The sequence below is a fragment of the Mustela nigripes genome, chromosome X, assembly GCF_022355385.1.
Source record: "Mustela nigripes isolate SB6536 chromosome X, MUSNIG.SB6536, whole genome shotgun sequence".
NCBI classification, from domain to species: Eukaryota; Metazoa; Chordata; class Mammalia; order Carnivora; family Mustelidae; genus Mustela; species Mustela nigripes.
In genome coordinates, this window is record NC_081575.1 from 96,329,402 (window position 1) to 96,345,274 (window position 15,873).

Here is a 15,873-nt window from a genome sequence, read left to right on the forward strand (position 1 = left end):
TTTGGTGAGGACCCCTTTCCTGATTCGCAGACTGTAACTTTTTACTTTGTGCTCCCATGGTGGAAAGAGAAGAGACTTTGGTGTCTTTTTCCCATTAAAAAAAAATTAATTTGAAAAATTGAGATGTAATTGATGTATCACATTATATTAGTTTCAGGAATACAGTGTAATGATTCAGTGTTTGTATATATTACAAAATGATTGCCACAATTAATTACCATTCAGCACCTCACATAGTTACAATGTTTTTCTCCTGTGATGAGAACTTTAAAGATCTATTCTCTTAACAACTTTCAAATACCCAGTATGTTATTATTAACTGCAGTCACTATGCTGTACAGTGCATTATCGGTACTTAATTATTTTATCAGTGAAAGTCTTATACCTTTTGACCTATGCTCATGCATTTCCTTCTCTTATAAAGGCATGAACCCCAACATGGGGGCTCCACCATCATGAGCTCATCTAAACCTAATAACCTCCTAAAGGCCTACATCCTGATACCATCACATTTTTTGTGTGTATTTGGAGGTAGGGTTCAACATGTGAATTTTGTGGGGGCACAGGCATCCAGTCTATAACATTACATCCATGGATGCTCCCCCACCCCCACCAGTTCATGTCTTTCTCACATGGAAAATACATTCATTCTATCCCATGAGCCCTGGAACTCTTAAATAGGAGAAATAGGAAAAATGGAGCGGGTGACAGGTCCCATGAAGATCGAAAACACAGCAAGGAAAATTCCATTAGATCTTAAGCCTCAAGAATAATCTTCTTTGAACTGAGGCACTGCCCTCCAGGACCACTGGAGGAGCAGCATCACCTCCAGAGCTGCACTAGGGGGCCCCACCTCTTCATTTCCACAGGGCACCACACATGTGGTCTTCTGCAGCAGCCCTGCCCACGGGACTCTCTCCAGTGGACCTGCTCCTGAGGTACTACTGGGTAGAGGCATCCTGCCCCATGAACTGAAGAAGTAGCCCTACCCTTTGAAACCCAGGAGGAGCTAGCCCTCCCTTCTGGGCCTGTGGTGGGAGTGGTAGCTCTTAGGATCTCCGAACCACCTACATCATTCTTCCCTTTTCTTGAGCAATAGCACATGTTGGACAGCCTTCCTTCATTCTGTCCAGTTTTCTCTGTTTCCTTGAGTCCCAGCTGGCAGTGTTGCTGTTGGTATAATTCCATCTCTCTTCCTGCCTTCTGTTGAGATGGCTGACTAGGTCTCTGGTTCCCACCTACACTAATCTTATCAAATGGTCAGTCAGCCATACACTTAGTGTTCTCTTCCGAACATATTTTCTCATGTTTTGCAATATGGATAGGTTGAGAAATTTCCAGATCTTTAAATTCTAGCACTGTTATGCCAAATGATTATTCTTCAATTCATTTCTCGCTTCTTGCATTTTACCCTAAGCAAGAGATATCCTGCCACTCCATCAATACTTTGCTTAGCTATCTCCTTAGCTAAATATCCAGTTTCATCACCCACAAGTTTTTCCTTCCACAAAATGTTGGACATCTGCCTTCCAAAAAATATTGGACATCAACACAATTCAGCCACATTCTTTCCCACTTTATAACCAAGATCTTCATTTCCAATGATATTTTCCTCAATTGCCTCTGCGAGTTCATCAAATGACCTTTATCATCCATACTTACAGCAAAATTTATGGCCACCTTAATTTATGTATTCTCTAAAAACTTGGACATTTTCCAGATCTCCTCTTTTCTAGCAGAGCCCTCACCAGAATTGCCTTTAGGAGTCCTTTCGTGTTGATCTTAGCTTTTTCTGCTGTGCCCCTCAGAACTCTCTCGGTCTCTATCCATTACTTAGTTCCAAAGCTGTATATACATTTTTAGGCATTTGTTACAGCAGCACCCCACTTCTTGGTACCAATTCCTGTGTTAGTCATCTCAGACTTCTGTAACACCACTTCTGTGGTATTCCAAAGACTGGATGGCTTAAACAACAGACATTTATTTCTCACACTTCTGGAAGCTTGGAAACATGACATCAGGGTGCCGACAGGTTTGGTTCTTGGTGAGGGTCCTTTTCCTGGCTTCTAGACAACATTTTCTAGCTGTATCCTCACATAGCAGAGGTGGAGGAAGATCAGGTGTCTCTTCCTCTTCTTCTAAGGGCACTGATCTGATCATGCTGCTCTTCTCATCTAAACTTAATTACCTCCCCGAAACCCCATCTCCTAATATTACCACAGTAGGCACTTAAGACCTCATTCCATGAATTTTGGAAGAATATCAACACTAATTCTGTAAGATAAAGACATATGGGCTTTCAAAAACAAAAATTGTACTTTTCAAAAAATACAGCATACCTGGAAGATTTCAGTTAAAATGAAAAGTAACACTAGGAACGTCCTAGAAGGCTTTAACAGTATAGAGTTCTAAAGTAATAGTCTAAATTAAATTCGTTGAGAAATATAAGAGAGAATTATTCTCACATAAGGGGCTTATGCCTTCATTTGGAAAACTAGAAAAAACACTAAAGCAACCCAAATGCCATTAATTATAAGTACTTGTGTATTTTGAGAAATGAGGGAACTTTGGCAATAAAAGGACACCAGGGAGGGCTTCAATAAGACATTTCAGTTTGAGTTGAAACTTATAGGGTTAGAAAAGATTTCTAAAGCTTCTCTTCCACTGTGAACTTTATTATTTTGCTGTAAAGGAAAGGGAAGTGTAATATTAAGAACTTATTTTTTCTTTTCTTCTTTTTTTTAAGATTTTATTTTCTTACTTGACAGAGAGAGAGAGGGAGGGAGAATGAATGAAGGGGGGAAGGGGCAGAGGAAGAAGGAGAGACTCTTAGAATTCCTGCTGAGTGCCGAGCCCTATGTGGGACTCTATCCCAAAACCCTTAGGTTTTTTTTTTTGTTTTGTTTTTTTTTTTGTTTGTTTTTTTTTTTTTACCTGAGCTGAAACCACGAGTTGGATGCTCAACTCACTGAGCCACCCACATGCCCCAAGAGCTTAGTTTTTCAAATAAAATATTCCATAGTCAGAATTTCTTCTTATTTTTCTTGATAGACCAGTTCTATTAAATGCTAACTTGATGTTAACTCTAATATAAAACAAAGGTCTGTTATAAATGTTTTATAATTTTACCTAAATGAACCTATTCATATCTGTATCAATATTGTATAATATAATTAAATCATTTATTTAATGCTTGATATTGTTTTACCAAATATTTATTTGTATCATACATTTTTTTGATCCATAGTTACGTACGAATCTTATGTTTTTAATTTAAAATAGATTCACTAATTTATTACTTGTTACTACAAGCTAGCTTGTTATGGAAAAGAATTCATTCCTCCAAAAAAAAACACCATGCTTTCTGGGGTGATTTGACCACTAAAGATAGATTTCAGAAAGGTCATCTCTATTTGTACCAAAAGAATACAAAAATGTCAGTGATATATTTGTAATTTTTTTCCACAGTTGATGGGGAGACACTGAGAATTTGATAACAATCATATTTGCATTTTTGTAATATTCTTCGGTATGAAGGAGGCCAATTAGTAGAACTGAGCTAAGTAGCATTGGGAAGAGGACAGGGAACAAGATAGGTTATTTCAGAAGAAGATACTGAGGCCCAGGAAAAAATATGTGGCATGCATAAGATATCATATAACATGAGTAGCAGAGTGAAACAGCACAAAGACATCCAAACTCAGGTCCAGCCATGTTAAGCTATTTCAGAACTCCTCGTATCATGTGATTCCTTGACAAAAAAAATAATTGCAATTAGAAGTTTCGTTTAGAATGATCATGTACTACTATATTGACATTTTAGTGAATAAAAGACTTTACTAGCCTCAGGACCTTGAAAATACTCTTTTAGCAAAGTCTCAATTATTTTCCAATATGATTAAAATTCAAATTATGTCACCTTGCTTGTGAACAAAGTGAAAATATATTTTGTATAAGTCTTACCGTTTGATAGTTTAAGCCAATTAACAAAACCTGACAGCTGGTCTAGAATTTGAGGTAAAATTCCCCTGCTGACTCAGGCAGTGAATAAGAATTTAATGTTCATTAAAATATGTCACAATCTGAGACCCAAAACAGGTACCATCTGTCACCATTTCCTACTACTTACCTAGGTATATATAGATAGAGTGTGTTCAAACTCTCTTTTATTTATAATCAGTGTAATTTGTTTTGAAATATTATCATTAATAGCCTGTGGGATCTCCTACTTTTCATTTGAGGTGGGAACTGAAGAGTCAAGTATTTCATTTCCTCGAGATCTGTGCTTTTATCCAAACCATGTAGATCTATTTTTTTTTTTAATTTTTGTGGTCAAAACTGACTTTTTATTTGTTATAAATGATAAAAAGGAAAGGAAAGAAGAAATGGTGACCCTTATGAAGTGAATTCCAAGGCTGGTAGAATCATGTAGGCTATCATGGGAAGGTCCAAAGTTGAAAGGAAGTGTGCAGCTTCTGTGCGGACTGGTGGTGTTTTGCAGGCAAGGACAGCTCTGGGAAGCCTGGTGATCCGTGAGCTGATGATGTGCAGGGGATACATGGGTACTATGGGGTTGAGGATGGTCTCAAGTAGCTGTGGGACAAATGGCAGGGTTGAAGTACTTATGGTAGCTCATCAAGTCCCTATTGATAGTGCCGTTGTTCCAGGACTTGATACCTTTGCCTCACATCCTGTCACCACCACTGAATAATTCATTCAAGTAGAATCAGTGGTTCTCAAAGTGTGATCCCCATACTGGGATCTTGGTAGATCCTGGGATGCCTGAATCTAACAACACCTGGGAACTTGGTAGAAATGCAAATTCTTAGGTCTCATTCCAGACCTACTGACTCATACAGCCTGGAAGTAGGGCCCAGAAATCTATTTTAGCAAGGCTTCCACGTGACTCTGATGTTTCCTCAAAGAATTTCTGGGCCTTTTGTAAGTATGTGTTCGTTTTGTGCTTTAAATTGTCTTATAACGTTGACCAGATAGAACTCGTCTGTTCTGTCTTCTTGAGCAGCTTCTCTGCCTCTTGTCTCTCCTTACTACTAGCCTGATCTTGTTTATTGACTATCTTCCTGCCTATTTTGGAGGTATGTCCAGGTGCTTGGCTTCTTTGAAAAATAAAAATACATTTCTTCTTTAAGATCCTGGCTGTCTTCTGCTATGTGATAAGTTTTCTAGAACTTCCTGAGTTTTCCAGAGCTCTATGGTCCTCTGGTGCTCCAAGACCTGTGATCAGTTTTTGATATGCAGAAAGACATCTATTTTATACCCTGATAACAAATAACAGTTAAATCATAGTCATTTAATATGGATACATAAAATCCAAGCATAATAGTGTTGGTGGTCAAGGTAGATGGGAGAAGGTAATTCATTACTATGATTTGATGCTGTCATGGGTTCCCTGTACTCTCCTCCTGTTAGCTGTGGTAGGAGAATCCTTCAGGTAGGGCAGATCATGAAGAGAGAGAGAGTGAGCCAACAAGAGGAAACATTCCCCTAACAAGAGGAAACAAACTGAATCACTCACCTGCCACTACCATTTTGGAAAAGGCAGATCTAAAATTTACTAGATGGAAGCACTCTTTGGTACACTGTTCTTGTCATATAGGTTTAGGTAAAAAATACACTGATTCAGCAATTCTACAATGTCATTACAATAATTCTCTTACTCTACCTCGAGTCCATTTTCCCTAATGTTATTCTTTAAGGGTGATTTGACTCTTCCCCGCCCTCTTTTTTCTGTTGCTCACCAAGTGCTTCTGCATTTGGCTTAATTTTAACACAGATGTCTTAGTTTCATTTGCTTCTAAATCTCTTTGGGTATCCAATTAGTTTTATAGATCATCTAAGAAAAACTGTTAGGTAACATGAAATTACCCATAAATTTCAAACACAGATTCTTTCCTCTTCTTCAAACATAACTCTCAGTTCCTTGTTGTAAAATGTTTCCAAAGCATTACACCTTTAGCTTAAACAATGTTGCACCCCGAGCCTTATACATATAGCTATTTAAAGTAGCCCCTTAAGCCCTGAGAAATTAAGCCAAAGAGGATTGTGTGTGTATGTGTGTGTGTGTGTACGCATGCATGCATACATATGTGTGTGTACATACACACACACATATATATATAATTTTAAGTGTATTTACAATGTCTTTAATTCTATAATAACTAAAAAAAAAAAAAAACCAAAACAGAAATGACTTGCAATAAAACAAACAAATGCCAAAAGTTAAAAGAATAAAACAAAAATGAGACACCATGAAGGAATTGGAGGAATCTACAAATTTAAATTCAGGTCCCAGCTCTAGCCAGGGACCTCAACTATTGTTTTACTACTAGTCCAAGTGTGCATTTAAATTTAATGGAGAGCGAGCATGTGAATTAAAGAAACAAAATCGACATACAAAACCAATGTATTAATAAGTTCCCATATTGAAAGTTTATTTTGGTATGGATTTTACTTTTAAATCTTGACTCATATTTTGATTTATTGCAAAAGTGAGAAGAAAATAGTGAAAAAAAAAACCTGTAGTTGTTGAGGAAAAATAGGAAAGAACTTCACAACTAGCTTTTTTTATCTTATAAAAGGCATGCATGGGGCACCTGTGTAGCTCAGTCAGTTAAGCATATACCTTCAGCTCAGTTCATAGCCCCAGGGTCCTGGAATTGAGCCCCACCAGGACTTCCTGTTCTGCAGGAAGCCTGCTTCTCCCTCACTTCCCCTGCTTGTGTTCCAGCTCTTGCTATCTCTCTCTCTCTGTCAAAAAAATAAATAAAATCTTTAAAAAATACATTAAAAAAATAAATAGAAAGAAAGGAAAATAGCATGCACTGAGAATCCAGTGTAAAGTACACAAGGTAAAGCAGATTCTGAATAAAGAATGAGCTAATTGAAGGAGACACCAGGGCCTTCTGCAGCTCGGAGCTGTCAGTGCAGTTGGCATGCCAACATGAGCTGCATAGAGTATCCTTTGTGGGGACGGTATTGATTTCTTTGTGTGTGTGACACTTCGGTTCATGAGCAATCGGTACATCTGTTTCATGATAATTTTTCTGCCATGTGTAATATTAATTGTTCCTAAATTTGCATTTGTTTTGGAAAGACAGGTCTCACTGTTCAGTTTATGTTTATTGTACTTCCTACTGCCAGAAAGAGGGGATTGGAAAGGGGTTGTAAAAATAATTTTCTCCTTTCTTTCTTCTTATTCTGTGTTTACAAGTTAAGTCAGGGACTAGTATTTGGGTGCTGAAAATTGGATTTTCCAACGTGCAGGGTAACCTTAATGGATAAGATGAAATAATAAGTTGTCCTTATCTCCTGATTTCATACAAGCTGCTTTGTTTATTCATTCTGTAGCGACCAGAGGGTATGTGTAACCCCTCATAACTCACAGGAACTTTGGAAAAATGAATGTTGTAAAAATTACTCCATAAAACACATATGTATTTAGAAAACATGCGAAGTGATGCCAAAGGATTTGTGTCACACTCAATTACTTAGTTCTATTACTTAATGGGCTTTAAAATTAGCTTTAGAAGATAATTACTCAGATAGCCAAATGTTAATTGAATAACAGATGCTAAAAAAATTGAAAAGTCAGTAAACTGCCCTTTGAGCAACACTACTTTTTTACTTCGAAGTTCCTTAAATATTTTTAAATAGCTCTTAAGTTTCACTACTAGGCGTTTATGCTACATCTGACTTCCTATTTTGTTTTTCATCAAGCTTCTTGGGAAGAATATTTGGATTACAATTTTCTACTTATATTCTTATGGGCTCTTGATCCTTTGCAGGCATGATTACAGTCTTATCTATACAAATGAGGAAATACATACAAAAGCAACTTAACTATAATGTTTTAGAAAATGTAACCCAGGCTTATTACGTATTCTTTCCTATTTTAACAGGCCTTAAAAACAGATCTGGAAAAGAAGAAGCAAACCATGGACAAACTCTGCTCACTAAACCAAGATCTTCTTTCAGCCCTGAAAAACACATTGGTAGCCCAAAAGATGGAAGCGTGGCTAGACAACTTTGCCCAGCGCTGGGATAATTTAGTCCAAAAGCTTGAAAAAAGTTCAGCACAGGTTAGTGATACTAATTACCCTGTAATAAATAATCCTTGAGATTTTTAAAATTTTCAGTAAGAGCACTGTTATAATCCTACGAAAGATATTACTGGACTGGTCCTTGCCAAGTATTCAGTTGAATAAAAACATGGGTCTCTTGGTTGTCTTGGTATTGGAGGATGTGGGGGAGATGAAGGAGTGAGTACTAAATGACTGAACTAGTTACTGTCTGAGAGTGCATTCCCTTCCTGTTCAGTGGGAATGAGGATGGGAGTGACTTAGAGTGATTGGACCAAGTGCTCGGGGACTATGTTTCACAACCTAACCCCAAATCCTAGATTTCTAGGAACTGGAGGGTTATTCATTGATCCCTACATTTTACATGTGAGAAAAATGAAACTTAAGATGGAAAAATGAATTGTCCAAGTGATGTTAGTAATAGGAACACGGTTAGGGATTAAGTCCTTTCATTTCATGGAAGACCTTGTTCTGTTATCTCAAGTAAGGATCTAATCACTGGGTGTTTTTTCTGCCACAGACAGCTGATTCATAACACAAACACATAGACCGTGGATTAGGAAAGCATCTGTGTTTCATTTGTAGTGTCATAATGTGGTTTTATGTTAAGCATTTTATAAGTTTTGGTAATTTAAAGAAAATGGTGTGATTTTAAAGTAGAAGCTTTTATTATCTGATGTTATTAGTTGGTGAAATCATGGGTCATCATTCAAAATATTAGCATTGTACACAATAGTATTTAACATATGAAGCCACATTATTTTCCATTACAGAAACTAACCTTTACTAATCGGTCACAATCCATGGCTCAATGCACCATGCATACATCTCTATTAAAGCAAGGACCACATTCAGTAGCTTAGGCAGTTATTGCCTTTGTTGTCAGACAGTGCAGGCAATTTGTCTTCCTGACACTTGACATCTGATAAGTAGCACTTAGGAAATGTTTGTTGAAAGATGCAATGAAGTTTAAAGGATCACTTCCAAAAATATAATTTTAGAAAATAGGATCAGGCAACATATATGATTTTCAATCACAATCCGACCTCCCTTTTAAAATTAAATTCATACTTAAAATTTTAAAATTTGAAGGAATATAAATTATAATCATTTCCTATGCAGTCATTGGACATTAATAAAAATTGTTTTCCATTGAATATATTTTTTATCAGATACTTGATCTAATAGTGATTTTAAAACCACATCATGATTTGTCTTATTGTATATGATCAGGCCATTGTTACTTTACCTTAGCACTGGCATTTATATAATAAATTGTGAGACATTAGATACTTTGGTATCTAATCTGGTACCTAAAAGTATCTAATATTTTTCAAACCATCAATGATTACATTCCAATATGTACCCAGTGGTTCTGTAGATTATTGCTGCTATAAGATGGTCACTTGCCATGTTCAGAAGGATTGGCATTGCCTTACAAAGAAAGTTATTTAAAAAGCATCCCTTTAAAAGGGTATATTTATGGAGATATAACTGTTAACAGTAGGTCATGCTTTTGTTCACTTGCATTATCATATACAGTGCTTTTCAAATGTTTGTGTAATAATCACCTGGGAAACTGATTAAAATGCTTGGTCCTAGAGAATCTCATTCAGTAAACCAGTAATCTGCATGCAACCTTTGATACTGTCTGCAGAACATATTTTTTAAAATGTTGAATTAACAAGACAATGGCATATGTGTCCATCCCCACATTATGGGTTTTTTCACAGTGCTGCTTGAAATGGGGAAAATAGAGACCTTCCTATCACTGCTATATTTAAATATACCCACTTTCTTGGAATGAGCCTACTTTCTAAGGAGCATTGTGCATGTCATCAAAATGTTCCTGGTATGTTATTCTAGTTTGTTAAAAAAACAAATCCAGAAACCTTATTTTTTTTATGATTTTATTTATTTATTTGGCAGAGAAAGATCATAAGTAGGCAGACAGGCAGGCAAAGAGAGAGAGGAGGAATCAGGCTCCCTGCTGAGCAGAGAGCCCGATGTGGGACTCCATTCCAGGACCCTGAGATCATGACCTGAGCCGAAGGCAGAAGCTTAACCCACTGGGCCAGCCAGGTGCCCCGAAACCTTATTTTTTTAATGGTCTAAAATTATAAGACCCAGGGCACTTACTCACCTTTCTATTTTTGAACTTTTCAAAACCTGTAATAAAACACCACTATCTCTGGTTCATATAGTTCTTTATAAAATGATGTCCAACATACATTACAACTTGTGTCCACTGTATTTGCCCATTAGAATGTGATGAGGATAAAATAAAGTCATAGACGTGAAGGCACTTTGCGGGGGGGGGGGGGGACTTATAGTGCTCTTGATATACAAGGCATACTGTTTAGTGAGTCTGGAGGGCTTGTTGTAGTTCAGTATCATTTTTTAAATCTTTATTTTCAAACATTTAGACACTAATATACCAGATTAGAAGGAGGTAGGTATAGATTTGTATTAGGCAAGTTGTTTTTTAAAACCCCAAGCATCAGCTTTTCTACTGTTCGTATTTCAGGTTTTGCTCATTGTTCCTTTTCCCCCCCAAAGGAACTATCATAGGCCCAATGCAAATCATTACTGGGCTGCATTGGGACTTTTAGAAAGATAAAAATGAAGCTACCCGAGGACAGAGTAATGAAAAGGAGATAGAGTAAACCATGAAATAGTATCTTATAACTGAAAAAGCCCTCGATTTTCTTTCTTAAATGTAAGATTGAACTCGACCAAAATTACATGGGAAGGAGTCCAAGAATGTTGAGGGCAAGGTTGTGACTTTGAAGAACAAAGCTCTCTTATATGCACACTCTCTGGTATGTCTGCGGGGGTGGGGACAGGGCTTGTGAGAATCTGTCCCATTAATGATATGTTATTGTGATCTCCTAAAAATCCTTTTAAATATGATTGGTTTTAAAAATGAGCAAAATCTGATAATGGTTAAAATCCAGTAGGATATAGGAATTGTGACCAAGATGACAAGGCATCTGATTGTGCTCATATAAAGAACATTGTGTGCCCGAATTTTTGACTGCTGGTCAGGTCAAAGCTTTGAGGGATTTTGACCTTTTGAAAGAGTAGCATGGCTAGAGATCAAAATATGGAAAAAAATCAGCTGTGAGGCCCTTCTCTTGCATTTCAAAGTCGGAGTTGACTTGAATAATACCTGGACAGAAGCTAAGGATGCTTAAGTTAATGAGAAGGCAGTGTAAGAAAATAGAAATACTTTCTGTTTCCAGAAGTTAGGAAGAATAACACTTGCTATTATGGATGCTTAAGATGAGAAAAGAGATCAGAGCTAATATACTCTGGATTGACTTACTTAAAAACTCAAATGACCCTCTGTGTCCTCTAAATTTTTTTAATAAATATGCTTGTTGAAATTTACACAGTTATTTTTTTCTAAATGCTTGTGACTCCGATGAACATATTTTTATCTTGGTTATAATTAGGAAATATAGTCAGAAATTCATTATAGATAATACTTTAAAGTTACACATTATTTTAGTGATTTGAACCAATCTTTTCCCCTATTTTTAAATATTTTTTATTATGTTATGTTAGGGTCTTTTTCCCCATTTAAGTAAAATCATAAATACTGTGGAAAGGGCATAAAATTCATGTGCTTTATAATTCATTGTGGTATTTTATGTTGAACTTGGCCTTAGGTGTTTCAATGTAAAAATATATCTATCTAGATGAGTCCAAATATTCTCTAGCTTTGTCATTGTTTAGTAGAGTAAATTATTTTCTTTGCCAGGAGTAAGGGACATTTTATGACACATGTAAGTTTATACATCTCATTCCCATTTCCTGAATATTTTATTATGTTTCTCTTGATGATTTTTGCAATGTTCTGAACTATAAGCCCAGATAGCTTAAAGCTAAAATTACCGTGCCCAGAATCCTCCTCTCTTTGAACACGAGAGTACATGTCTATATTGTATATTTCTCTAGCTATAGTCACAGATTCTGAAGGAAAGTGATCATTACATATGTATTTATCTATTCTATGTCATTGATGTCCTGCTGGGAGTTTTTAAACTCTTGCCAGACATGGTTATAATGTAAAACGTGGTTGAAGATAATAAGCCAGTATGTTTAGTAATACCAGAAATGCAAATACATAGATGCAGAGGTGGTAAGATAACATTTATTTATTTGCCTTTCAAGCAATGTTTCAAGCAGACTGCCTACTGAGCTTGGAGTTGGATGTGGAGCTTGATCCCAGGACCCTGAGATCATGACCTGAGTTGAAACCCAAGAGTCAGACGCTTAACTGAGCCACCCAGACATCCCTGCCAATGATTTTAATTAAAAATACTCATAGGGCTTTCCGTTGACAACCCTTTTCATTGGTTCCTGAAAGTTCTCCAAGCCTAATCAGCCCAATGCTAATTAAAAAAAAAAAAAAAACGGTTTTACAAAACCTAGAATTAAAATAAAATCCCTTGACATTTTAAGTTTCTGTCTTATTCAAAGACTGTCTAAATTTGTGGACTAACCATCTTGAATTTTAGAGCACTTTTTAGTTAATAGCTTCAGTTAAATGTTTTATTAGAAAATTTCCAAGTTATAGCTCAAATAATTTTTGATATTAACTGTATCTTTTTCCTACCTCCAACTAAAGTAGATGTTTGAGAATAGGCCTTGTATATCAGCCTAACAGTTTTTATGTTATAAATTCATTATCTACAACAACATAAAATGTTGTAGGCACTGAAAATTTAAGAGACAAGAACTATTGGACACTCTCATTCCTTTTTTATAAAATGGAAGGTCTGGTTTGGGAAGATCTCCATATTATACCTCCAGTTCTAAATGCCTGTGATATGTTTCTCTGCCTGAAATTTTATATAAAACTCTGGAGTGAACCGTGAAGAGATTCCAACTCTTTCTGCTATATCAATCTCAGAGTCAGCTGGAAGATGATAATGAAAATAAAATTCTCTTCCTGTAAAAATAAGACTGACTTCTGAAATGTGTACATTTAACTCATTGTGAGTACCCTGTATTTAAAATACGCTGAAGATAAAATACTCAGCATCTATGTGATGCATCTATTTTCTACTGAAAATAAACAAAATAATACATAAAGAAAAATACACATTTTCCCTCAAAGTACACTTGATCATCTGCATCCCTAGTTAAAGAATGCGTTTCATTACTTCATGTCAGACGGTGTGTGAGGAAGGTCAAGTGCATCAGAATAAATAAATGTCATTGGTTCCTCAATTTTTACAGATGCAGTTAGTTCACATAGTCACTCAAAATCTGTGTTTAATATGAATCCTGAAGCCAACATGAATCTCTTCTTTTTTGACAACTGGTATGAAAGATAATATGAAGTGAGGGACAAAATACCTGAAACTGGACAGACAGCTTTATCGAATAAACCTTTTTAATTGTTATATAATATTTTATTTCAAATGGGAGAATTACATCTGTTTTGATGTCTTTTGAATATGGACTTTAAATGTGTTCATGATTCCAATGTTATCTTTTCAAGAAAGTTATATTGCCTTATGATTAGTATCAAAACCAGATAGTAATTAATAATGACATTTAGTTATCAAGCCACTCCCATGAAGTTTAACACTTATGTATGCTCCACTTAGCTATGATAATTCCTCTGCCCTTGGTCCTGGAATAGAGTATTTTATAGCCTCTTGATTAATCACCCATCTTCCTTTGTGAGCACTTGATCTTTTGCCCCAGGTTTCTGATAAAGTTCAGGGTATAAATTCTTTCTGTTGCTTAGAGTTGTAAATCCATACACCATCAGATATTTGAGCCTTGTGCTACTGTGCCTGTGGAGATGGTTTTAAGCCAGGCTACCAGTTATCAGCTAAAGCTGTTGCTATGATTATTCAGTATATTTCAAAATGTAGAACCACAATTCTTCCATACCCATTAAAAGTCAATTGATCACTCTAAAGTTATGTAAAAAAAATGACACACAAAAAAACAAAGCACCCCCCCCCAAACCCATACAAGTAGGATTTGGTAAGGAATAGCTCAGAGCTTAAATCATGTCAGAATTAGATTTAGGTTCCACCTCTTTCCAAAGGAATCAGGTGTTGCAATTTGGAAAGAAAAGAGAAAAAGAAAGTCTAACAGCTGAAAATAGTACAAACTCATTGACATTTTTGCTTCATTCTATTTCACAAAGTGTAACATATTAACCTATGTGCCTATGAATAGACATTTTTTTTTCCTTAGGTAAAGCACTGCACTCAAAACTGCCCTAGAAAAATTTGAAATCCCTTTTAAAAATCTGTATATCAATTGTCAACCTGAATAGATTGTATTAAAAATTCAGGTGTGTACCATTTACATTGATATAAATAGAACTGGAAGGGATTATAGTAGGTGAAGTAAGTCAGGCAGAGAAAGACAATTATCATATGGTTTCACTTATATGTGGAACATAAGCAATAGCACAGAGGACCATAGGGGAAGGGAGGAAAATCGAAAGGAGGAGAAATCAGAGAGGGAGATGAACCATGAGAGACCATGGAACCTGGGAAAAAATCTGAGGGTTTCAAAGGGGAGGGTGCTGGGGGGATTGGATAACAGGGTGGTAAGTATTAAGGAGGGCATGTGGTGTTGTGCTTAACTGATGAATCCTTGAGCACTACATCAAAAACTGATTATGTACTATACAGTGGCTAACTGAACATAAAAAAAAATTCCAGTATATTTAATTTGTTTGATTTTTCCCAATTTTAATTAAAATTATATATATATATATATATATATAAAGGTGGTCATATGCTGTGTTGTGCATTTTCATTCTTCTTCTGACTTCGTATATGCATGTTTGTGTATATAAATTCACCCTCCACTTAAAGGAAATTCATCATTCAGAAATCTGAACAGGTATAGCAACAAAGGAACACCTACTAAGAGTGGGATAAAGGAACATTGACACTTGGCTTTACATTTTTGCTCTGTCTCTTACAAGTTGGAACTGCCCTAAAATTTTGCTTCTCATCTATAAAATGGGAATAGTCATAGTACTTACTCTTTGGTCCATGAGGAAATAGCAGCTACCACTTAATAAGCCTGGATTGCATGTACTATTCTAAGCATTTTAAGTAAGATAATGAATGCAAAACACTTAGCATAAATGCCGAGGACATGCAAAGAGCTTTGTAATTGGTCGATATTCTTACACACATTATTATTCTTATAATAATGAAAATGATAAGATAAAGTAGGTAACTGATTCTTCATAGCTTGAATCTCTTTTAGTAAATTTCTTTAAAGGTTCAAATAGTAGAATATCTCACACTGCAATAAGTAGAAATCTTTAACCCCCAAAATTTATAAAGGCAAGGATATTTAAATAATTAATTGGAAAAATAAAAGATGCAGTTAAGAATATAACCAAAAAGAAAAAGAACCAGCACCCACAAAGTTAATTTAAAATGTAAGAGCTGGGAGTATAGACAGCTAGTCAAACCGGTTAAACCAGAGACAGTGGTTGATATGTTCCCTTTCATTGTATGCCATTTTATAATCTTTAAACGGGCTTGAATGTACATGTATTTCCTTTTTGAAATGTGTGTTTTTCAACAAATGGAAGAGAAGATGACAAGAAAGAATTTTATTGAGAGTAGTTTGATTTCTCTGTAACAACCAAAGTTATATAACCTTATTATGCAATAAGATGTATACCCTAGAACTATCAAGAGAGTGAGCAAATGCTCTTCCAGTTTTTACCACAGTGAAAGAATTTAACTTTTGGAAGCTAATATAGGTG

The 15,873-nt window shown here is 35.8% G+C and overlaps 1 protein-coding gene across 1 annotated transcript in view; it reads left to right on the forward strand.

Moving 5' to 3' along the window:
• Positions 1 to 15,873, forward strand: part of DMD (dystrophin) — a 1,970,015-nt gene that overhangs the window by 517,534 nt on the left and 1,436,608 nt on the right. Inside the window, exon 16 of the mRNA XM_059385278.1 lies at positions 7,920 to 8,099. Coding sequence (XP_059241261.1) covers positions 7,920 to 8,099 — 180 coding nt within the window. The remainder of the gene's footprint in view (positions 1 to 7,919; positions 8,100 to 15,873) is intronic.